Genomic DNA, 25,297 nt, shown 5'->3' on the forward strand with positions numbered 1-25,297 from the left:
CGAATACGTTTCTTTTTCAGGTGCAGAGGAAAGAGATATTGCTCCATTATGTGAATACTACTTAAATGTAGCTCTCTGATTGAAATAATTTTTGTTGTGGTTCTTTTTCACGTTATATGCATTTGTTTTCATAAATCTGTTGCCGTATGGAACAGAATCGTGCTGTTTACTTTACTCTATTGCTGGGAGATGTTCACCAATCCTACGCATATCCAAGAATCTGTGATCTGATATTAACCATGGAAGAAATATCAAGCGACGTTCAGGTTGATTTCAGTGTTGTGATATGCTGAATTCCTAATTCATACATCCTCAACACATTTCAACGCAATACAACATTCACCGTCTGTGTAATCAGCTCGGTTGCAATTGACACATCCCTTCTGCGCAACAGAGCAATAATCAATCACATCGTTACATGTCGAACCTGTCTACAGCCAGCTGAAACTAGAAGTGCGCTTATCCATTAGACAGGGAACGTTGTAGTTACCATTAGCTCGGCAAATTTAAGAGTGAGTGAGTGATTTTATGTTCACACCGCACTCAGCAATAGTCCAGCTACATAGCGGCGGTGTGTAAATGATCGAGTCTGGACCAGACAATCCAGTGATCAACAGCATGGACATCCATCTGCGCAACTGGGAAGCGATGACATGTGCCAAACAAGTTAGCGAGCTTGACCACAAGATCCCGTTATTCGCCTGTTACGACAGGCATATGTAGGTGCCTTTTATGGCAAGCATGGGTTGCTGAAGGCCTATTCTACCCGGACCTTCACGGGTCGGCAAATTTAAGAAATATAGCAGGTCAGATGTAGTCCCCGAAAACACTGTTCATGAAATATTTTGATTAAATACGATAACAACGAGCACATAGATTTTGTTTGTTTCCTCAAACGGTGGTAATCTGGACCTGGGCGTGTTTGTTTCAGGAACTGTATGACATAATAGTGCCACTATAGCATGTCGTACGATGATTTATTATTCTGACCCAACAGTATCGGACAACAAACAGTCAAACACAACCAATATGACCAACAATTATAGGAAACTGGTTTCAAGAGTCATTCGTGGACGACACCATCATAAAATATTGAATGTTAACAAAATGGTTTAATGTTTCTCGGACTGGCGGTTTTCGTCAGAAAACATGATGGATTCACAAAAAAATGACATTGATAGTACATAGCTTGATTTTCTATTATTGAATAAAAAAGACCGTTGCATACTATTACTTGTTATTCTTAAACTTTCTACAACAATTCCCCACAGTAAAGTCATCCCATTATTATCAATAAATGATAACATACCCCCGCCATACCGTTCCATATTGGAAACAGGTGGCTAGCAATTACGCGACTTACGTACGAACTAAATTTACCAGTTTCAATATAAGCTTAAAGGTTAGGTGACATACCTTCAGCTGTTGGCAAGCTATACCCTGTTTTCACGTTGTATTATCACACATTGTCAAAGTGTTTTTGAGTTCATTAGTAGCTTCTCACTTTTGTCAGTATTATTTAATTATGTATGTGAACGTCACCTGCACTCCTTCCTTGAGTTTATGAATAATATAACTGATCTCAGGTTACAGCCGTGAGTGAGTTGTACGTAGACCAGCGGTCATGAAGCTCCCTATCAATCACACACTCACTCCGCTGCACCAGACTGTCTCATTTGTGGATTGTGTAATCTTTGTCTCAACCGCTCCACCTATGACACACACACACTCACACAGAGAATATCAACTACTTTTAGTGGTATTTCTCGGTTATCCAGGGAAAACATTTGAAAGCTGCACGTTGAAAAGAAGACTATATTAAGAAAACGCAACATGTCGAAACGACCTAGGACGGGGGCATTGACGCGGGCATGTACGGGTAAGGTAATATCTCGACACTTTGAAACGACCAAAAACAGCGATATTGATGCTCATAATTTGAAAGTATAGTGGATAACGAATCGCATTCAAGACTTGTTGTCTTTACACACACAGAAAAGGAATACTTCATGCAACAAGGAACGAACTCAAGCGATTCAAGATCAGCAATAACTATTATTGTCAGAAAGGGGTTGTCTGGGTCAGTGTGAGGTCAACTGCTGCTCACAACAGAGAGACAGGCATGCTTCGTTTACGCATTGATAGACCACGGGTTGAACGCGTGGAACAAAGCGCATCAGAGCGTGACTACCGGGTTTTTCACTGGGTGGTGACAAACAACCAATCGCCTACGATCAATGTTTGTGCGCTTGGTGTAGATAGCAGGTGTACTAGACTTTTCGATCATTTTGTAAATTTGTCCTGTTAGCAAAACCTAGTGATACATCAGATATATCAGCAACATGGCGACGGTAAACGTGACATGGGAGCAGTACACGAATCTACAGAAGAGTCTGGAAGACCTCAAAGTGAACCTGGATCAATTTTTCCTCATAGTGATGGGCATGGTGGTATACTGTGAGTACGTGTTTTGTTTACTCTACAGGTATTTATACTACATGTATTTATGCTTTACATGTGCGATGTATATTCAAACGCCTAAAGGTAAGAGTTGCCCCAGTTCCCCTATCCAAAATAATATATATAAATTAATATATACTAGACTTATCAACCAAACCTAACAAAACATGCAAAGCTACTCGGGGACTCACACACACGAGTAAATGCCCTCAAATTATGTACAATATATAGGGTTGAACCACCTAGTGTTACCTGTGTTAATTGGCGGAAGAAAGAATATGGGGGAACGAAAGGAACTCTTTCCCAGCTATAAATAATCAGCCAGATTACTGTCAAACAGGTTTGGAAGATGACAACCAGTTTGATGATTTGATGTTTCCATATCGGTCTGATGGGTGAGTCCAGTGTTGCAAGCGTCCACGTGCCACGGCAGTCACCCGGAACAGATATGTAACATGGGCGCAGTTAGTGAAACCCTTGTTTTATGTGTTCTGCGCCATTTGTACCGCTAGAAGAGACTTCATCCTCTACACCGTACCCACCCTACAGTCACTCAACTAGAACAAGTATAAAAACAATCAATGAACTTATTTCTTTGTTGAAATATTACACCAGGGTAGGTGGAAATATACTATATAAAAAGAGGCAGGCTCGGGCGGAAATCTTTCCATCTGGGAATGTCTTCCGCCCGCATTCCCCTTAACCGTAACCTTAAAAGTCTCTTTAACTCTAACCTTATCGTGTAGATAATTTTCCGTTTACGATTAGCCCATTATGTACCACCTGACGTTGTGAGTAAATTTACTAAAAAGGAAGGTAAACCTACTCTCACAAACTTACTCTCAATACTAACTTTAATAGCCCCGTGTTTGTCTCTCCACGGATATGGGTACAGCGTGTGAAGTCCATGCCTGGTGCTCCAAATTGTTGGAATATTGATAAAGAACTCTCTCACTCATTCTCTACGGAATATGTCGGATTTGAATATAAACCCATTTACTTAAGTTTGAACAAGTAGTGTGATCTCGTACCCGTCGTTTACAATGTCTGTCCCGTGATTGCAAGGCCCAGATTCGATTTTCAGTCCGCTGTAGGTGTATTGTGCTAAAGATTCAGCGCGAGGTAATTGTGCACTGGAATATCGCATTACTGGAAAATCTAAAATACCAAGTTTTATAAGGTATGTGTTTGTGTTTCAGTGATGCAGTGTGGTTTTGCCTTCCTGGAAGCTGGTGCCGTACGGAGCAAGAACTCCACAAACATATTGATCAAGAATCTTATGGACTCCTGTAAGTCTATCATATATCTTTCACACCATTTCGCAGTTCAAAGACAAAACTATAGAGGGTTTTGAGACAGGTAACCAGATGTCTGAACCTTTAAGGGCGCCGATGTAGTATTAGTATTAGTAATAATAGTAGTAGTAGTAGTAGTAGTAGTAGTAGTAGTAGTAGTAGTAGTAGTAGTAGCAGCAGCAGTGACAACAGCATGTACACAGGCCCGAGTCTTCCTATGTGCACAAGAAGGAAATGTTTCTTACAAAAAAGAAAAATAATAAAAAAAATACGAGTGAATATTTTTTACGTAAGAACTACAAGGAATTCAAATGTTCCAGAATCGCATAGAAGACGGAGATTAGCAGATTAAGCATGAAGATTACTTTAGAAATAGATTACCATATAATCAGAAACTTACAGATATTCTAAAGATCATATTGCTAGATTCTCGAATTTCCTGTTCTGTTTAATTCTATATTGTTGATATACACAATGCGTCTTGCATGTGACACATTGATACATGCTGACTTCAGGTACAAGACGTACTTTCATAGAATCCATTTGTCCTTTCGGTGACATCTGCGATCATCTGCGAACCAAATCTATGCTACTTCAGTCATCTGGACCCGGCTGTATCAACTCGTAATTATATAATCATCAATTCAACACTAATCAATGATTTAATGTTTTGATTAGTTAATGAAGTGTTTAAATACGGTTGTATAAACAGTTTTTTAAACGCCCATTAACTAAGTATGCCTCTAACGAAGGTCTCGTCATGAAAACATCATTAACTTAGGGGAATCCCCTAATTAGTATCCATGATGCATTGAGGGTAAACACTAATCTATCGTCTGCACGATGGCTGTCATCAGAAATCGCAGTAAACCTTTTGAAAGTGAAATATAACTTCTAACAGACCTAGGTGAAGATCATATCGATCAACAACAGACTGATCAACTCCATTCCTAATGACGAAAAGAAGCCGATAGGTGACAAAATACCGACCGAGATCAATAGCTTAAGGGTAAGGAAGAACGTCCAAACAAACCAAGACAAAATGGGACAATATGTTTCCAAATGCTAAAAAAAGATATTTCGGATAGGTACTTGATGGAACATTATGCTGTCTGCCATGTTGATGCGGATAATGATGAGTTAATGATACCCCCAAACCTTCATTAGCTTAATGAAGAAATTCCTTTATTAAGGGTTTCATGCAACTGAAGATAATCAATGATTAACTAAGCACAGTATAATTAACGATAAAGCTTTATTGAAGTTTGATGTAATCTAGTCCTGAATCCTACCTGCGCTAAGTGTGAAATACTGTTATCGATTGTCATATTTGTCCCTACCAGGCTAGATTTTTCCAAGTTACACACTTACGATACATGAATCAAACAGAAATCTACGACAAAAACTGGACGGGCGTTATTACATACAAACGTACGTACGTACGGGCGTTATTGCAATAATTATTCATAGTGCACTCATATACATGACATATACACACCACATACACCACACATAAACACAAGTACGCGTCACCGTCATGGCGGAGTGAACGCATGCATGCACATACACTCGGGTATCAAGCAGACTGTGCTTAATGTACCGTGACATATTGAAGTATAACTTCCAAGGCTATAGAAGAGAATGCACGCCCAGGGAAAGTGACTGTCATGTACTTTACTCGCACGTTGAGTTTAACTTTAATTTTGTAAAGATGGTTTGCATAGAGATTAAAGGAGTTAATAAGATAAAATAAACTCTCCGCATTGCAACATATGTCATATTTGGGATTTCACTTTCTTAGTAAAGTACAAATTCTAGTACTTTTTTCGGTTGAGTCCCATCCGGGATTCGAACCCGCACCCTCAGAGTCAGGCACCTAATCGCCAGCACACAAAGTCAGCCGCCTAGCCTGCTCAGCCACCGCGACTTCCAGGCTGAGCAGGCTAGGCGGCTGACTTTGTGTGCTGGCGATTAGGTGCCTGACTCTGAGGGTGCGGGTTCGAATCCCGGATGGGACTCAACCGAAAAAAGTACTAGAATTTGTACTTTACTAAGAAAGTGAAATCCCAAATATGACATATGTTGCATTTGACCACTTTCTAAATGGCATCGTGTAATCATAGCTCTCCGCATTGCGTCTGTATCTGTTTCTCGTAATCAAACGTACGCTGTGTAAAGGAAGTCACGATACATGTGAAACACATCAACAGAACAGCACCTCAGTTAGCCCTGAAGGAGGAGAGTTACCTTAGCTCACCGACACGGTCAATTTTATAATTATTTTCTGTCCAGAATAATCGGACGTAAATTTGGCATCTAAGAAAAAAATATATAGTTTGATGGAACGTCCATGAACTTTGACTACAATAGATCAGTGCAAAGCTGTACTTTACTATACCGAACATGGGGGTAGAGCGAACTGAATTCTGAAATAAATAATTATGTACTCGACAACTTCCAAGCAGATCATCGCTCGTTTGGAAAATCCACATTGTTTCCTTTTCTTACATAAAGAACTGTTTGCTTCTTTCTACTAATGTCAAAATCGCTTTCATGGTGATCTTACGTTAGTTGTTGGTGGTCAATATCCAATTTTTACCTTGTATCGTCCAACGATAGTTTTTTTATTTTCAGAGGTGCATGTTTGCTAGTTCTAACTCATTTTCTGACAATCGAGTAATTTTACTGTCCTTCGATTTTACTGTCCTTTGTATGATATTGGCACGTGATATTAATATATAACTAGTTTTAGTCACGATATGGCTGAAATATTGCCGATTTGAATTAAGTATATGATTATTTTCTCTCTCTCTCTCTCTCTCTCTCTCACACACACACACACACACACACACACACACACACACACACACACAGTCACTCACTAATGTCAGTTTTTAGCTGTGTTTTTGCTGCATTTTAGCATGCGGGTTTACTACCACACATAATGTCAGTACCTTCATCGTTCTAGTTGTGGCTGGCATAGCCTACTGGACAATAGGCTATCCCCTGGCGTACGGATCGGGTAACAGTTTTATCGGCTTCTCCTACTGGGCGTCTGAAGGTCTTCCGGACACGGAGTTTGCCAGCTTCTTCTTCCAGTATGTCTTCGCCGCCACAGCTGCCACCATAGTGTCCGGCGCCATGGCCGAGAGGTGCGAGTTCATTGCCTACTTTGTCTACAGCTTCGTCATAACAGGTGCGTGAAACACTGATCTAGACATCTACACCAATCCAGACACTCGCCTCTGTACATTCAACGCCTACAAGTAGTCATTGTCTTGGCTTCATGTCATCATCGTATGGGTTGACATCATACAAGATATCAACTTAGTGAGAGAGTGAGTTGGTCTCTCAGTAATATTCCAGCGATGTGGCGGCTGTCTATAAATAATCAAGCATATACCAGTCAGTCCAGTGATCGACGTCATGAACATCGATCTTCGTAATTTGACAAGATAGCATGTGTCAGTCATGTCAGCGAGCCTGACCTCACGATTTCGATAGCGGCATTTAACGACAAACACAGGTTTCTGAAGATGTATTCTAACCCGAAACTTCATGTTTTCAGACTTAGTATGTGCATTACATGAGATAAAAATCTCTAAAAGCCAAACACAATAATTATTTTCAAAAACACGTTTTATGCGTTTGATTATCAGCATCTTCATTTCTCCAATCAAATGAAACATTTCACTATTCTAACAGTTCCTGGATTCCCAATAATGACCTGGCACAAATACACGTCTACATTAGGGTCCCTCTATCCTGATTGATTATGGTCAATAATACCCATGATTCGTGCTCTAGCCTTTGTGTACCCGGTCGTGACTCACTGGGTGTGGACATCCGATGGATGGTTGGCCGCAGGCGGGACATATGACAATGGAACAATCACGGCCGTTTATCAGGTCAGTAAACATCAGATGACTCAAACAGTGGTTACTCTTGTCATTGTCACTAAGGAATACATTGTCACAAGCCACTGAATTAAAGTGGTGGAATATGTATTCAGCTGAAACTGTAAAAGCCAGTATAGGTAGGTATTACGTGGTTTCAATTACAAACCTTCGCATTGATGCTGACGCATGACAGCGCTTCCATCGACGTTCCCACTTAAAGCGTGACCGAATACGACTACAATTCCCCAACTCATGCCCGGACAGTATTCTCATACCTGTTTAAAACCTATCCAGCTAATGTCTGACAATGAGTCTCTCTCGAATTTGCAGAAGCTGACATATATAGTTAAACATTACTTCTTAATTTTACACATGGGCATCAGTCTCGAGCACACACGCGTTTCCACAGCAAGTTTATTTGCCAAATGTTACCATGATACTTGGTGTTGGTGGTTGTAAAAATCAAGTATTATTTGGAAATACTGACAAAACGTGACTCGAAAAGCTTTAATACTGTTTCAAAATGGCTAGATGTTAAATGTTAACGGCGAAAATAACTTTACTGCAATGACAGTGGATGATGTCAAAATACACGCATCAAAAACATGCACCAACAAGTGCATAAGGACCAAAAAATATTTTGGTGTAATTCTTTTATTATTATAAGACACATATTCTTGTGATCTGGACTTAAACATTCACAGGAAAACATATTTGACTCCGTATGAAAGAAAGTTGTTAGAACCTTGGCTGAAATTCTCGTAGAATCCAACGACACGACATGGCATGAACAACAATACCTCTGATCCTAATCCTGCAAAAATAATTTTTCTCCAGGACTTTGCTGGCAGTGGTGTGGTACACATCCTCGGGGGAACTGCTGCGTTCTGTGGGGCTGTCATGCTTGGACCAAGACTTGGCCGTTTTCACCCCGACCAGCGAGGGCCGATCGACCTCCGCGGCCACTCAGTTCCCGTGAGTGAGAGTGCGTGAGTGAGTGAGTGAGTGAGAGAGAGAGAGAGAGAGAGAGAGTTAATATTTAGCGTCACATCAGCAATATTTCAGGTACATCGTGACGAGGACCATTTAATTCATATCAATGTGAATCAATAAATTTAAAATGTAAACACCTGTTATTGAAGGACAGTGAGCTAGAATAGTTCCTGTAACAGTCACAGAACGAATAATGGAAACATTCTCGATTGTATACAGAGATCGTATTCATGCACGCAAAGACGCGCATGTGTATATCTATAGGGCATGAGGGACCGCTCAGATATTTGAGGCGATCATATGCGTATCTGGATACTCCCTAATGTTTTAAAAAACTCTGGTCACTGTCCATTCTTCTGTAGAACTAACATCCAGACCTTAACCAAAGGCAATGGTAATATCAAACTCTACTGAATCATATCTTCACACGATGTTGAACGACCTCTGTATAGGGTGCTACTCTGTCTGCCAGTATACGACAAGAAACATATATTTTGTCAAATGCATGTCTGATGGAGGTATATAAAATGAAAATGACAATAAATCCCCACTAAAAGCAGATTCTGTCGTGCGGTTATGACTCTCGGACGAGACCTGTTATATAAGTCCCCCCACAAGCAGATGCAAGTTCACATGACGGAGAGGCAAACAAACGGAAACATGGTACAATCCAAACAGGCAAGTCCATTGGACATATTGGATGAGCCACCATTATACAATATGTTTACCTTTGCTGCCATGAAAGAAACTCGATTGATGGTCTAGTAATATGTCGTTTCAGGTTTTAACCTGAATGAGGAAAGCTGGTTTCACAGATTTGGTTTCTGTCTGTGATGAATGTGCTCTGGATCACATTTGTCTCCATTTGTTCCAGCTGGCCGCCCTTGGTGGATTCATATTGCTGTTTGGTTTTCTGGCCTTCAATGGCGGTTCTGCTCTGATGATATCCGGTGAAGGTAGCGGCGCTAGCATCAGTGTCTCTGTTGTCAACACTATCATCTCTGGTTCCATGTCAGCCTTTGTCTCCCTCTTCATCCACAAGACCGGGTACTTTGGAACACGTCATTGGAGCCTCCTCAACACCATGAATGGCGCCCTCACAGGCATGGTAAGTACTCAGCAGGCATTGTTTGTGAAGGTTAGTAACAGTCATATTTTTCCTTATCATGATTATTTTGCTTATTATGCTTATCTCCTCCCTCTATGCAAAGGTACTGGAATGCTTGAAATTCCTCGAAGTTCCCTTCTAATTGAAGTTTCACTTCCCCTATCACGGTCACATGAGGAGCCGTCGGCTGTATCCGCACGTTGCAATATGGATCATGTTCCTTCCATGGACTCGCCGAGTGTCTGCAATCGTAGATCAACCCCAAACGTTCACAGTCTACATCCCCCCGTTCATAGTTTTCATCGCATACAGATTCAGGAGGGAGTGAAGGCACTCATGGAATGGTAATCGTTCCAGTATCAACAATTCATTACTGAGCATCTAGACTCGACGTCTGCGGGAGGAACTCCGTCTGCTAGGTCTACTGTCAGTGTCATCATGAGGCGACGGCCTCACTAAACCCTTGTATCGAGCTCCCTGGTCACCATCCACGGCAGAATTGAGGACGTCGCTAAATCCGTCACTCGGGACTCCACGGAACTAATGATAACAAAGTCGATCGACGGGACATTGCCACGGAATACGTCACTGGCATTCACCAGTTTGGGCCACTTGTTGTCTTGTCTTTTTGTCTTGTCTTGTTGGGGGCGGTGGGGTAGCCTAATGGTTAAAGCGTTCGCTCGTCACGCCGAAAACCCGGGTTCGATTCCCCATATGGGTACAATGTGTGAAGCCCATTTTGTGTCCCCCGCCGTGATATTGCTGGAATATTGCTAAAAGCGGCGTTAAACCAAACTCACTCACTCACTCACTCTTGTCTTGTTGACGCACTGCGGAGTATGTAATGATAGAGAGGCCATGGTCACGTCTTGAACAGGCTAACACAACTGAGTGTGCCTCTGTACTCGTAATGAATATACTTGTACACGAAGAAGGGTCGCGACTGGTCTTGATACAAATCTTGACGTACGGTTGCTGTAGACACTAGAAGGGCGTTAGCTGCATTCTACATAATCAGGTTCCAGTCAGCGATGCTTCAAGAGAGGACCAGTTTCGACTGGATGTGAGAGGAAGGCTTCCGGTGGGTGAGTGAATTGTACGTCCACTTTAATTAGATGAGAACTTCAAGGAATTTCAAGTGTTCCACTGTTTTCACATTGAGATAGGAGATATGCATAATAAGCATGCGCCACATGAGTCAGGATGAATATAAAATACCAACTTTTTAAAGCAAATTACATTTATCTGTATCGATTTGTATCGAAGGGATGAAAACTATCCGCGATTGTGCAGCGTGACAAGCTTTCATCAGTCTTTGTGTGTTGTTTGCAATCTCTGCGCCACTCCGTTCAGTGTCCTCTCTAAATTCGAATGTGTCTAACAGCATTCTCGCATCTCCAAGACTAATTTCTGGCGTTCCCCGTCGTTACACTACTAGAAAAATTCTAATAGTGCCGTAAGCAATACTCAATTCACCAAGTCACTAGCAGATGTTTTCGTGCGTTCTACGTTCTATTCGTTGTACATATCGTAGACACGCAGCAAATTTGGATCAGTACCATCAACAGGTCATTCACAAGTGAACTTGGCAAACATGAACACTTGAATGGCTGAGTATCTGTTTAAAGCTGTTTTTAAAGCTGCGCCACACTTACCACAGAAAGGTTAATGCAGTAGACCATACCAAAGAATATCAGGTGTTACTTACCACCTTGTCCACAACTAATGGTGTATTGTCAGTCTGCTTCATGTGAAGATCCAAGTTAGAATTGGTCTTCAAGAACCCATGCTTGTCGTAAGAGTCATAGGCAGATTTTGAGTTCCTTCATACTTCAGAAAATATTACACAGGTCCAGACAACTGGTGTAAAAATTTAGTGGGAGGATAGGTTGGTTTCTTGACATCGACGTTTGAATGTCTTCAGTGTCTGAACGAGTCATGTTGAATTCCTTCAACAGGTGGCAGCCTGCGCTGGGTGCAACGTCCTTTACCCTTGGGGTGCCCTCATCGTCGGTTTCTTTGCAGGTATCTCGTACAAAATATGGTCCAGTCTCATGCACAGATTGAAAGTTGATGATCCTTTGGACGCAGTGGCAGGTGAGCTGGAAGGAAAAATCGCACGCCCTCATGTCTAATGTATTAAGGGACGGTTTAAAGAGTGGCGCATGGTAGTCTAAGCGCCATTATTTGCAGTAAAGAGTTGCGTTCCTTAGACACGCTTTATGTCCCTTACGGATCTCCACCCATAAAAAATAGGACATACTCTGACAAAACTATGAAACTCACTCATTCACGACGTTTACCGAACAGACACCAACTATTTATTTATAAAATGTTAGGCTAATGTTTTCAACAGTTTTCCCATTAAAGTCTTGTTAAAAACATTTCATCCTCGCAGAAACATCGTGACTTGTGGGATTTCTTTTGTGCAAAGGTACGAACCAACCAGCTGGTCACCTGTTCTTGAACAATGAAGGCTAATGTTTATTCACAATTTCTGTAAGGAACTTCTTATGAAATAATTTCATCTACGCAGAATCTTCGTACGAATTCGTGAACTTCTTTTCTTATGTTTCAGTTCATTTCGGTGGCGGTTTGTGGGGTGTCCTTTCTGTGGCGTTTCTGAAAAGAGAGGAGGGCATAGTTTTTGCCTGGGACAAGAAATCGGGTTTGGTAAGGCGGACGAATTCCGAAACGTGTGTCAACCTCGACTATCGTTGTTCAGGCCAGTTCAGTCTTCACGGCACTGACATACCTCATGTTTCGGGGACCCACCCTTAATTTCAATTGGGATGGTTACATATTTTCTTCGATCACTTCGATCTTTCTGTGGAAGAAACAAAAACTGATCAGTCCTGCTGTCAAAGCGTTTCAAAACTTTAAAAGCATACATTTTGTGTAGACTGCCTACGAATTAGATTTTAGAATGATTTTCATAGTGCAAGCCTGTACAAATTAATTGAGAAAGAAAACGAAATTCATAGTAGTGTCTTCGTGTCAACGAAACGGATAAAAGATTAAGTTGCGTAAAGCTGTTCGGCATCAAAGATGGTACCTATTTCATTCATTGAAGTGTCTAGATATTCATTTGACCATAAACACTTCATTCATCAGCCATTCCCTACCTTTGAGTACTGGGAATTCGGGAAAGGTGGCACAGTGGAACAAGTTAAATTCGGCGACTTAGCTCTCATTTGTGTTCCTTGGTGTAGCAGAATTATGTGATTGTTTCTTCCGATCGCCGATCCGCGGTGATGCTGTTGTGATATTTGTCAGCACCCAACTCGTGCTTGTTGCATAAGTTTCAGCGTCTAGTCCACATTGCGTGCCGAATGTGAAACAACTGAAAATGGCGGAGTCTACAAGCTACGCTATGTGATGGTCTGGCAATGAGTGTCATTCTACCGCTCAGTCGCGGGCTGTCGTTTATCTGTAAGGGTTGGGGGTACATTAGGAGTTTGATGCATTCGATCGTCAACCTGCTGGTTTCTATGACCTACATAGGGGAAAATATGTGAAGCCAATTTCTGGTGTTCCCTCCCTTGATATTGCTGGAATGTTGCAAGAAGAATCTTTTCCACCGGACAATAAATGATCTACTCAGTCAACCGTCACATTCTTCTCGAACATAGTATTAAACCGTATGATGAAAATTTGAATGTGGGGTTAAAGTACATATGGTATCATCAAAGAGCCAAAGTTCCATTTTTACAACAAATGAAAAGTACTTCATACATGTATAAAGATGATTCTTCAGAATTTGGGGCGGGAGGGAAGCCTGGTGACTAAAGTGTTCCCTCGTCACGTGGGATACCCGGGTTCAATTCCCTTCGTGGTGCGCAATGTGTGATATGTGTGTGCTGTCCCCCTGCAGTGATATTGTTGTAGCTACAAGGTTGTAACTAGACTCACCGACTTCTTCAGAATTTGGCGTGGCAGCTCGCAGGCGTCGCCGCCATTACTGCATGGACAGCAATACTGTGCGTAGTCATGTTCGGCATTCTTCGACTGCTCGGTAAACTTCGGGTGGACGAGGCTTTGGAACGGAAAGGTTTGTATTGCCTGCATATAATAAACAGTATTCTTTTGTACTGATTCGGAAACAAGATTGTGAGTGAATGTATACGGCCGCACCATCAGCTCATAGCTCTTTCATATCACCTCATACCGTGACGGCTGATCAATTTTAACCAGAAATGAAATCTGTATCAGTTATGTCCATTTCATGCAAGTGTGTGTGTGTGTCTGTGTCAGTGATATAGTCAATGGTGCCTAAGATACGTTCAGGCGATGTCAGTGACAAAGCGTGTACACTCAAAACCCCGGATTCCTTTCCATATATGGGGCAATATGGTGTCACCTGCCATTAAAATAATGACTAACAATATGTGCACACGTCAGAGTGTTTTCATCATGAGGGTACGAGGTTTCAGTGATTATATCTTTCATAATTCGTGAACAGGACTTGACATCCCAAAGCACGGTGAGCCCGCGTATCCCATGGAGTCGTACGGCCATGGCTGGGTGGAGCGAATCCTGAAGGTCCTGGAGGACGGTAGACTGTCGGAGATAAAGCAGGGTAACTTGTTCTTTCAACATAATTCACCGTTCATAATATCATAATGTGTTCGTGGACTTTGAAGAAAGTCGTATTTTAACCATCACGAAAGCATAATGGCAGTACACGATTGTATCGAATATCTAGTCTTGCTCTTATAATTTTTGACACATTCGTTCGTCACACAGGAATGGTGTGGTATTATGTATAATCTTTCAATTTGTTGTCAAAAGTAATGAACACCTACATTCAAATAGATTCGGGATATCAGATGCAGTTTTCTGACAGTAACTCTCACGTAACCAAACAAGGTTCTACGGTTCATGATGCCTTTCTGACAAATCAGTGACCAGTGTTTGATGAAAATCATTTTGTGGCAGGAAGAACGATAACTATTATCTGAGACAGCTGCGAAATGTATGTTATTTCAATAGTGATAGTTCATATTTGCTCCTATTTAAACAGCTCTGTGCATACCCACTGGTGACTATATGCAGAAGACAAGATCAGTAACAATAGTAGATTAGGTGAGAGTTCAAGATGGAAACATGGAAATTTTTATTTATTTGTGTCCCGTACGTTAACACATTTCATGTATGACATTGCTCAATATTTAAGGTTGTGTAGTTGGAGGACAAATTATCCACATCCAACACCAAATAAACTCGACTAATTATTGTGATGTAAACATTCGTCATTCTAGAAGATCACAAAGAGCATGGCAGAACGAACACATTGTGATAGTGCAGCATCAAGTCAAAGGTTGTTATGTTTCCATGGGTAGTCGGGGTTTTCAGATATGAGATCACCGAGAACCGGCGTGATGGAATGCCTTCACATATTCTTTCACACGAAATGCTGGATACGCATGGACTGATTTCAATTGTTTAGTGTATATACTTATTTATTACTTTTTTCATTATTGGATAACAGTGCAGTGCGGATTCCTCTCTGTATTATGATACATGTCTTGGTCGCGGGTTCTAATCTCAGATTATTCACGGCAATGCCATTGACCGCCTGACATGTATTTTGTAAGTTTCTCACTCACTCAAGTCTATTTATTCGTGCAGAGATCGCAGAGATTGGAAGAGGTAAGATTGTCCAAGCAGCTGAAAGGATTAATCACATTAATGTACTCACATAGCATCAAATATACTATACGTCATTAATTCTTACCAACATATTTACCTACAAAACACATACTAAAACCTCCATTTGTACTAAAACCGTCATTGTGTACATTTGTTTGGTAAACGTTCAACTACTAATGTATCACTATCAAAGAAGGTGAGATAACCTAGTCTTACAAATCATATCGGCAGTATTTCAACCTCATCGTGAGTTCATGCCCCGGATAGATATAAGGTGACATATAGTTTAAGGTGGTAATCATTTGACAGTCTGGATCTGCCCCTGCCACATCAGTGGTTTAGTGGGTTCGGCCGCTTCAACAATCTGCTAGACGAAAGAAAACAAGACGACACAGACATCACTATGCCCTGCATTAACTCCAAATTCAGTCTAAGTCACACTTGTTGCCATGGAAACGCGAAAAATATTTTATTAATAATACCCAAACTACCAAAAGGCACTAATACACCACCACAGCAATCTAGGTGCCAAGTTTTGAGAAGAAATATTGAATGGTTCTGTTCCGGAAAAAATAAATGTGCACGAACGGGTGCATTTTAATACCCCCACAAAACACGTTGCAGGGGATAAAATGACCTCATGCGCGATGATACTCCTCTCCTCGAGGTCGGCAAACATTCGTCGACTTGGAGTCTGTGTGTGTATCTCCCGTCATACTACGATCTGGTATTTCAGTAGGCTTAATTATAACTGTGACTAGTTATAGCAGCTAAATCTGCCCAAGTCCTCAATCATACAATAGGGCACACACGCACACATTCGCGATGAAGCACCAGTTTATTTTACCTGCTTAAGAATGTGACCCATTTGGTGAGTGTGACAGTTTCTTGCGTTCAGTCCGATTCCTACACTAACACCTGGTGACGTGCACGATATTATATCCGCGTTTGTACAAATATTCACCTACTGTTGGCTTCTTTTAGCCAGTCTATAATCATCAGCGTTTCTAAGTCTATGGACGTATTTCAAATCAGATATTTCTAATGACATAATACAATGAGCTATTTTGTTACTTGTAGGTTTACAGCTCTTTGGTTTCATCAAACACTGCAATTTATTTCACATCTCACACTCGTCATTGCAGCGTAAAACAATGGTGACTCACAAATATGTTTAACTTACAAACCCTCTCTCTGTTGAACATCATTTCTGTCCCTATGTGTTTGCTCACCTCATTAACTTATTAACTCATATTTAACGTAAGACTCATCAAACTCTGGCCCATGTCCAGTAACTGTATATACTGACATTGGTCAAAATGGAATCCAACTGAGTTTGAGATATAGTGAACCCCACTGTAACTGATACCTCACATCCGGATTACACATATACTGAACAACAAAAGAAACCTAAAAGTCGGTTTTTGTCAAGTTTTCAAACAGAAGACATAATCGTCAACGCTTATTTCAAATTTTCTAAGATTGCGTTTCCTTTGCTGTTCAGTATGTTTTTGGTTCCTGTAATTTGGCGTGTCCAATAATCAAAGTTTTCCTTCGTATTACATAAAATAAATTGAGTTGCAAATCTCGACATGTCTTCATATACATAGTGGATGTTTAACGATATGAGCTATATAGAAGGCATTTTGTTCCATCGGTCTTAGTTTAAAATCGGAAAATTCGTGTTAATATGTTTCATTCAGTGTATTTTAATTTTTATATTCAGTTGTTCCTGGTATTGACAACGAGGGGTACAAGAATGACGAAAATCATGCAATCGGCTTCGACTCGCCGGAAGTGGAGGTGATGAATAACACCAGGATCAAGACAACCAATCATCCTTACCCAACCAAAAACGGTGTTCCGCGTGATCTCGTCACCACGCAGATGTAGATGGGGCCGCTTTAGTGACTTAGACCTCTGCCCTGAACTGCGCATGTCAAGGACGACAAGTTTTGCCCAGAGAGACATTGACTCCATAAGGTCACATCGAAATCTCAAGTCCACGACTTGAAATTAGATTCATGTCAACCTTGCAAAGAGCCGCATATGTGTTGACTAAGGAGACGAAGGGGTATGAAAATTGTATATACAAAGAACATTCACGACTTTGTGTATGGAATACAAGATACTGGGAGTTTGGATATGTGAATACTGCGCAGGACGTCACTGGGGGCTCATAACACAGAATACCGATACACTTGATGGCAGAACGAAATCGACGGAACAATAAGCCAAAATTAACTATTTCCAAATGTAACTCAAGTAGTTTCCAACTTTGCACTGTAACAGTTAGCATGTTAGTTATTACCGTATACAGATATTATACAGGTTTTACTATCTATAAGTCGTATGCACATTTCATACGTCTTCATTATTGTGAATCGGATGACTGTTCTCACAATGTCTGCTCCTTCTTATAAAGCATCTTGCCAGAATCATGTCGTTTTTTATATCTTATAGTCCCCACTATTGCCACTTGTATTTAATGCATCGTCATAAATAAATAAATATACATTGTGTGTGACTGCGTCCTCTTTTGTAAAGTTTGCTTCTTGTGTCACAAGTAGTGGGACATTCACCTATATGGATTGCCATGTTAACTTGTCATGATCGTAATATGTACACGTGTTGTCGAGTGCGACGCCATTGTGTTGGATCCATGCAAACATGGATCACTCAAAGAATGTTCAGGATCAAACAATGCTCATCTCTTAAAGCGGCTCCACATGTATTAGATTATTCATCAGTTCTTATTCATCAGCATTCCCCATGACTTGCAAGATCAAGCACTGATGAACTAGTTGTCATTGGTGTTCAGCAACTCACGTTTGGGGAAGAGCCGACTAATGGGATCAGAAGGTGAGACTTGCTGACTTGGTTGACACATGCCATCGTGTCCCGGTTGCTTATATCAATGCACATGCTGTTGATCACTGGATTGCCTAGTCCTGTTTCGGTTATGTACATACGTCCGCCATATTGCTGGAACACTGCTAAATGTAGCGTCAAATTGATTCACTCACTTGGTGTATTTGATTATTATGCAGCTGTTTGGTGGCGGTAGGTAAGACATACAAGATCAAGCATTACGTGTTTGCGAAGGACCCATTGTACGGTAATCGCCACATTTTGAAAACTTATCACAAAGTGAATACGAAATGCATATCATGAAAATTCAGGGAACTGACCTCCAATTTCATGATGTTAAGACCTGAGAATACTTGGCAGGTGTACATTGTCTACCATCAGTGTATAAACATATCAAGATTTTACAAAAGCCACGTGTTCACGAAGAAACTTGACAAACATGGTGAAACAGGAATGGATATTTTCCCCAAAAGAGGAACAACCAAACACTTTGGTGAACATGATTTTATTCTGCAAAGAGAACTGTGTGTGTTTGCTACACAACCAGTTTAGGGTTGGCTTGTGTTATTCGTGTTGGTGGACGCGTCCAGACAATTATATCAATACATTCGGGACATAATTCAGAATCTGAAAAAGAAGTCACACTGAAATATTAGGAGTAATGAAAAATAAAATAGAAAACTGATGTATTTCAAAATGGAACTGATAGTCTGTCGGTTTCTCTCTTCTTCAATGCAGATTCGTGTGGTGTTGTCAAAAAGAATATTGTACTTCCCATCTTAGAGAAGCATCTCAATGTCCTAGCACTAATAGAATAATGCCAGAAAAAGGCGTGAAACGAACACATGACATGCGTTATCATGGTACCATAAAGATAGGTGTTTCCCATCACTTTTCTGCCCAGCATCTTCATCCTCACATGAAATCAAATGACATCCGAAGTTTACCCATGCAGGTGGTGGGCATTTATGCCATGATGTAATGACCAATGAGGTTTTACTGGTGAAATATATTTCCTAATGCAAGCAACATGGTTTGACATTTTTTATACTCGACATCTTGACAAGTAAGTTGTAATTGATGTACACTACTTCCAGACCAGCCTTAAAACTTACACGTAGTAAATACAGTTGTCGCCCATGAGGGGTTCGAACTCAATGGCAGCCAGGCCTCGCAGAATAGATACTATCTGGACGGAACACTCACTTCTTAGGCGGAGGGTGTTTTCAATACAAACAGGTTCTTCGCTGAAAAGGAGATATTTTCTCATCAATCCACTTCTGTACTGCAATAGTCACTTTTGACCCGGATCTTCACTGGTCTTCAACACCGCTGCACAAGAACATTAACTCTCGTTCTGCCCGTGAAGGTTCTCAATTGTAGCCATTAATGGTTTACCCTCTCCTAGTTACAAACATCCCTTTGCTACAATAAATATGTGTCTTTCATTTCAAGTTATTCACTCTCAAATAGTCGTCCTTTTTATTTGCATAGTGTCCTACAGCACCAGTTGATTGGTTGTGTTAGCTTGGTTGCATGTGTTAGATTGGTTGCATGTGTTAATAAATAGAAATTAAATCTCTTCCTCTTGAACTTATTTTGTTTCTGATGCTCAACGTTATAACATATCCACACAAAACCAACGAGTTACATCTTAAAGGGGAATTAATGGGGTATAACAGTTATGTCATTGTATGTAAGGAAAGTCATACAAAGACCTCTCTTTCATAACTGAGTACGTCTGTCTGTTGTAGATAGACGAATGTTGTCAGTTGGTCTGTTATGTTGGCAAACAACAATAAACATAATATTTCACCAGCATGATTCCATCTAATATTTGTTTCTTTGGATTATCAAGACCGATTATCATCAAGGGTTGAACAGAACAAGGCGACACTACGTCTTACCGGCATCTCCTTTCATAATCTGTTGTCTCGATGTGACATCTGCGTCTGGCCTCTACTGCGGCACCACTGCTGAGACAGGCCTCTGACTGGATGAAGGCTTAAAATACAACATACAAAAGAATCGCCATGTAGATTATGTGCCATGACGTGTCTATGCGGAGACTGAACGTAACTATAAACCGTGTAGGAGAAAGGACAGTTTAATAAGTATATTATCACAGAACATATGTCATATTTGGGATTTCACTTTCTTAACAAAGTACACATTCTAGTACATTTTTGAGTTGCGTCCCATCCGGGATTCGAACCGGCACCCTCATAGTCAGGCACCTAATTGCCAGCACACAAAACCAGCCGCCTAGTACGCTCAGCCACCGCGACTTCCAATTATAGAAATAGGAGACACCACAAATTAAAGCAGGCTACATATTACCAACAACAGATCACGATACTAGGAAACTAAAGACATGAAACGAAAAGACAGGGGTACACTTTAGACAACATAAGTTACAAACATCTATTTGTATTACATGTATAAGAATGTACATATTCGAAAAAAAATATTTTCCTGTGCTGGTACCTCCCCATTTTAAGTCTCATATCGAACTACTTGGCGTAACCTGGATTATGTGGTGACATCTGTCCAAGTGAAGTGTCTCTGTCTACTTTTAACACTGACAATAACTACATGCTTTTAATGTTTTCATGACTTCCTTGTGTGATTTCGATTCACAAGCTTTTTGATATGACCTGTAGAATAGCAACAGTTACTGCATTTCCACATTTGCTACCTCACAAACATTCAGACGTGTTTTAATTGCAAGTTTCCATAATTCACTGTCTGATCTGATGAACTCTATGCCCCACCAATAAACAAGAATGATGGATCTTGGGATGATTTTGATTTACAACTATTTGAGAATGATCTGTTGAATTAATCGTTACCTTACTCTAATTAGTATCGCTTTCCACAGTTTACATCAGACAGGAAAGACAGAATCACGTGAAGGGTTCAGAACATAATGTCCGGAGTTTTATTGTATACATAGTTTTAAAACAGCCAAATTTAGTTAAAAATATTTTAAGTGAGATGCATCGCTTTATGACACATTATATATTATCAAAATGACAGTGAGACGTTTCTTTCTCCTGTTTCGAAATGCAATGAAGCTTTCGAGTTTGGTGCATGTTAGTGTATTCTCGCAACCTAAAAAATTTAAGCTGCTTCCAGCCGAATATCTATGTCGATCATTCTGATATATTGTACATCCATCCCAAAGGTCACCTGCCTTCCAACACAGGGAGTCACAATAGGATTAATTACTGAATTTTAATCAACTCATTCACTCACTCCGAAATAGGACCGAGCAAAAATCTGCAAATTCCATACGTTCTTATTTGCTAAATTAGTATGACTTTCTTTAATGTATTTGTCAATATCGTATTTTTGCAAATGCTTCTTGCATGTTTTCTTGTTGATGACGTGATACATGGGTAAGTTTTAGATGATGTATGCCTATGAAACCCAACTGGTAAACACATATAGGATGATCCACGACCTGACAAATGACCCCAATTTGCATACTTGGGAACGCCCCACAGAACGATTCACTTGAAACAAGAGGGAGAGAGGTTGTCTGATAAATATCGAGAAGTTCATTTTCCCAGTGCGTTTCACGCATGAATTGTTATAGCACACTCCATTTGGGAACAGGTACAATCCCAACGAATTGAATCAACACAATATACTGAGCAAATATGTTTAGGGCCACCGATCCAATTCACGAAGCAAATGACATTTTTCTGTATTTTTTTAACAAAATTGTTGAATATCGAAAATGCTTGTCAGTGCCCCAATCATCTATTTGTCTTCGTCTTAACTAAAGGATAGCGCGGAATATCAGTATCTTATGCCTGAATTTCATGTCACGGTTAGCATGTATTGCACGTGCATAATCGTCAAGCTACCTGTAGCAGCCAAGTGTACTCGCCCAATTCGTTGTACCGCCTCTCTTGTCACAAAAGCGTTTAGTGCGCAAGATCATCTAATATGTGTCTAGCAGTACCTTCTTTATTGGTGCAGATACGGCTATAAGCGCTGGTAAAGACCGTAATATCAGTGTCCGTGCTACTGACGCACATGTCCCAAGCCTCCTCACTCAATTGTCTGTTCCTTTCAAGTGTCGCAGATCTGAAAGAAATGAGTCCGACAGTATACAGATTCAAATATGCACATAGTGTCATGCGATCCAGACGGGTCAAACATGCGATGCTCATCAGGGTCGAGTTTATGTGAGCGAGTGAGGGTCGCTGTGCGCGTTACATTCAGCTGGGATTGCAACTGGAAACGCTAGAAACCTTAAGGAACAGTATTCTTTGTAGGATCACTTCGTTGTATCAGTAGGTCATATTTTGAAAGAGACCAAGTTCTATGGACAGTCTACTTCTTTATTGCAGTGGTTGTGATGTTTCGACGCAGAGTAGGTTGATTTACAGAGTGATAGTGATTAAAACAATATGTTTATACAGTAGATAAGTTTATGAACACTGAGAAGAGTTATGATGAAGAGAGTAGGTTGGTGTACATATTGATTGGTTGTGATTGCAATACAGCAAAGGGAGCACAGAAGCCAGTGGAGTAGGAACGGGTGGATTACTGGTGATCTTTTATTAGGTGGCTGATGAGACAAAGTTACCTTGATCCCGGTTCATGGTGGGGTTGAAGCTTTGGATTTTTATTACTTAGTTACCTAATCTGAGCAGTTGGTTTCCAGGTTTTGGATGTTGTCCAATAGGTCAGGCTTGGCCTGGGTGTGGTCGACTTTGGCGGGTTTGGAGTTTTTTTCTGGACTGAAGTTTTGCGTTCTTTAATTCGTAGTGGGAGAGGGCGGGACATTTCACCAATCTCCACATTGGGTTTGATCTGGTAGACTACTCCTCTGGGATCTTCTTTAGTTGTTGATTGGGGTTTGCTTGTGGCTCGGAGGTTTTGGGTGGGCTTGCCTTTCTGGAACAGAACGTCTGTACCTGCTTGCTGCAGATCGTTTTATCTGGCGGCTGACAGCTGGGACATATGGGACTCATATTACGAAGGGTGCTGATTGCCGATGGAGTGATTTATCTCTTGAGTTAAAGATACACGTGATGACGTCGTCAACTAACTCCTGGGGATAACGACTATAATGAGGGAAGACATGACTGAGGTGGTTTAGTTAGATTTCAAGGGTTTCTGTTGTCAAGCAGATGTTGTTGGCTCTTCGGCTATGGGTGTAAATTATACCCGTTCTTAATCTGCAGGGGATGACTGGAGTTGAAGTGAAGGTATTGGTCGGTATAAATGGGTTTCCTGTGGACAGTGGTTTTCCTGTTGCTGTACCAGGACATCAGCCTTGTCAATTGTATATACACACTTGCAGCTATGTATATATTTTCCATATTACAACCCTGTATATCACTTGTTTGATAACGGTGTTAGTACCCACATCGAAACGTCACACCTATTGCAATAACGAAGTTGAGTATCCTAGAACTTGGTTTTCCTTCATCTACACAGCTTCTAGAGGTCATATTTTGGTGATTTGTTTCATTTAGTGACAACGGGAAGGGGTTTCCAGTATGTTCGGGTTGGTGGTAGCGGAGTAGGACATGTATAACGAATACAAGATCAAACCCATTACCAAAGTAACAATTACGGTCCCAGGATCATGTGATGTCAAAATGTTGGATTATTTCAAACACTTTGGAACTACCCCTTGTGACAATATTATTCACGTCATGGAAGGAGAAACTATCATCAACATGACAATACTTCAACTTACGAGCAGTCAAGATTCAAGGCGCCGTTGGTAACCAAAGAGTTGAGACCGTCGCCTCGCATAATTTCCCTCATAACGGTGAGGTTGCCCAGGGCCTGCCGCTCAAGCTCCGCACACCGAAGCCAGTCTCTAGGAGGAACCCAGTCTCTCTTCTGTAGGTGTCGCGATGTTGCTGCAACTACACCCAAAGCATAGGTCTCTACAATATACATCACACCAAACATAGTCACTTGGCATACATATGTCAACAAGTTGTAAATTGAAACAGCTGACGTCACGTCCAATGGATCAACATTTGAAGGATGAGAGATCGTGTGGTTTTACACCGCTCTGAGCAATATTCCCGCACTGCCCTGATAAATGCGCAGAATTGTTTTAATCTTCCAAATGTTTTCACTTCTAATTGCCTAAAATATTATCTGGCTGAGATATTGCCGATGTGACATTAAATATTTACTCACTCAATCACTAAAGCAATCATTTTTGTCAGGTAAATCACGGTGTGTCAGCGTAGTATTTTTGGAAGGTTTACATTGGCGATGCAGCCTTCTGAGTTGTAGGGCTGCTTGCACTAATGAAAACATATAAACATCTAAACGGTTACACTTGGAAATTGTAGTTGAACAAAACATTGTTGTGTCCTTATATGATTCTAGCCATGTATTGCGTTTGTAAACGTATTAATTGGCATTGAATATGGCCATATAAGCTCTTGAAGAAAGCATTTTTGTGTTTACCAGCGTGGGCCATGACTTACCATTAGTCCTAAAACTGCACATTTTATCCGAAGATTTTCACACGCACACCTTTAAGGAGCAAGGTCCGAGTAAGTTATGCATGTCATTCAAACAGATTTTTCTTTGCCTGCATGACAAAGGCTGAAGAAAGTCAAATGAACCTACCCGTGATAGACAGCAGGATGAGGACACGTGGAAGAGGCATGGCTATTACAAAAGTACTTCTTGTTCCCTACCGAAATATGACATATGGTTAGTCACGGTTCTCACAGACAGAGAAAACCTGTCAGTCGGACAGTCGACCGTGGCGCAAACTGAACACAAAGTACCGACGTCCTGTATTTATCTGCCGTGAACACATTTTTAGCCATCATCATTGCATAATCTGTCAGTTATTACGTGCGTGGGACTAGTACGGGTTAATTACCCCTTGGGATATATGTTTACACAAGCGCAAGCAGCTGTACAACTCCGAAGGCTGCATCGTCACTGTAAGCCTTCCACACACATTAAGCTGACACACCGTGACTTGCTTGACAAACATGACCGCTTTAGCAGTG

The 25,297-nt window shown here is 40.9% G+C and overlaps 2 protein-coding genes across 2 annotated transcripts; one reads left to right on the forward strand and one right to left on the reverse strand.

The window, feature by feature from the left end:
- The first annotated feature begins 2,267 nt into the window (after positions 1 to 2,267).
- LOC137282184 (putative ammonium transporter 1) lies at positions 2,268 to 17,869 on the forward strand. Its single transcript, XM_067813914.1, has 11 exons — positions 2,268 to 2,457; positions 3,660 to 3,749; positions 6,724 to 6,951; positions 7,563 to 7,663; positions 8,492 to 8,629; positions 9,522 to 9,755; positions 11,714 to 11,852; positions 12,334 to 12,428; positions 13,680 to 13,806; positions 14,218 to 14,334; positions 17,134 to 17,869. The coding sequence occupies exons 1-11, from the start codon at positions 2,343 to 2,345 to the stop codon at positions 17,298 to 17,300; spliced, it is 1,551 nt and encodes a 516-aa protein (XP_067670015.1). The 5' UTR covers positions 2,268 to 2,342; the 3' UTR covers positions 17,301 to 17,869.
- Positions 17,870 to 18,767: 898 nt separating this feature from the next.
- LOC137282185 (uncharacterized) lies at positions 18,768 to 25,053 on the reverse strand. Its single transcript, XM_067813915.1, has 6 exons — positions 24,903 to 25,053; positions 24,004 to 24,178; positions 22,252 to 22,376; positions 20,186 to 20,282; positions 19,394 to 19,525; positions 18,768 to 18,905 (listed from the first exon to the last, which is right to left on the reverse strand). The coding sequence occupies exons 1-6, from the start codon at positions 24,940 to 24,942 to the stop codon at positions 18,899 to 18,901; spliced, it is 576 nt and encodes a 191-aa protein (XP_067670016.1). The 5' UTR covers positions 24,943 to 25,053; the 3' UTR covers positions 18,768 to 18,898.
- Between the last annotated feature and the right edge of the window lie 244 nt (positions 25,054 to 25,297).

This window comes from Haliotis asinina, chromosome 4, assembly GCF_037392515.1.
Source record: "Haliotis asinina isolate JCU_RB_2024 chromosome 4, JCU_Hal_asi_v2, whole genome shotgun sequence".
Classification (NCBI taxonomy): domain Eukaryota; kingdom Metazoa; phylum Mollusca; class Gastropoda; order Lepetellida; family Haliotidae; genus Haliotis; species Haliotis asinina.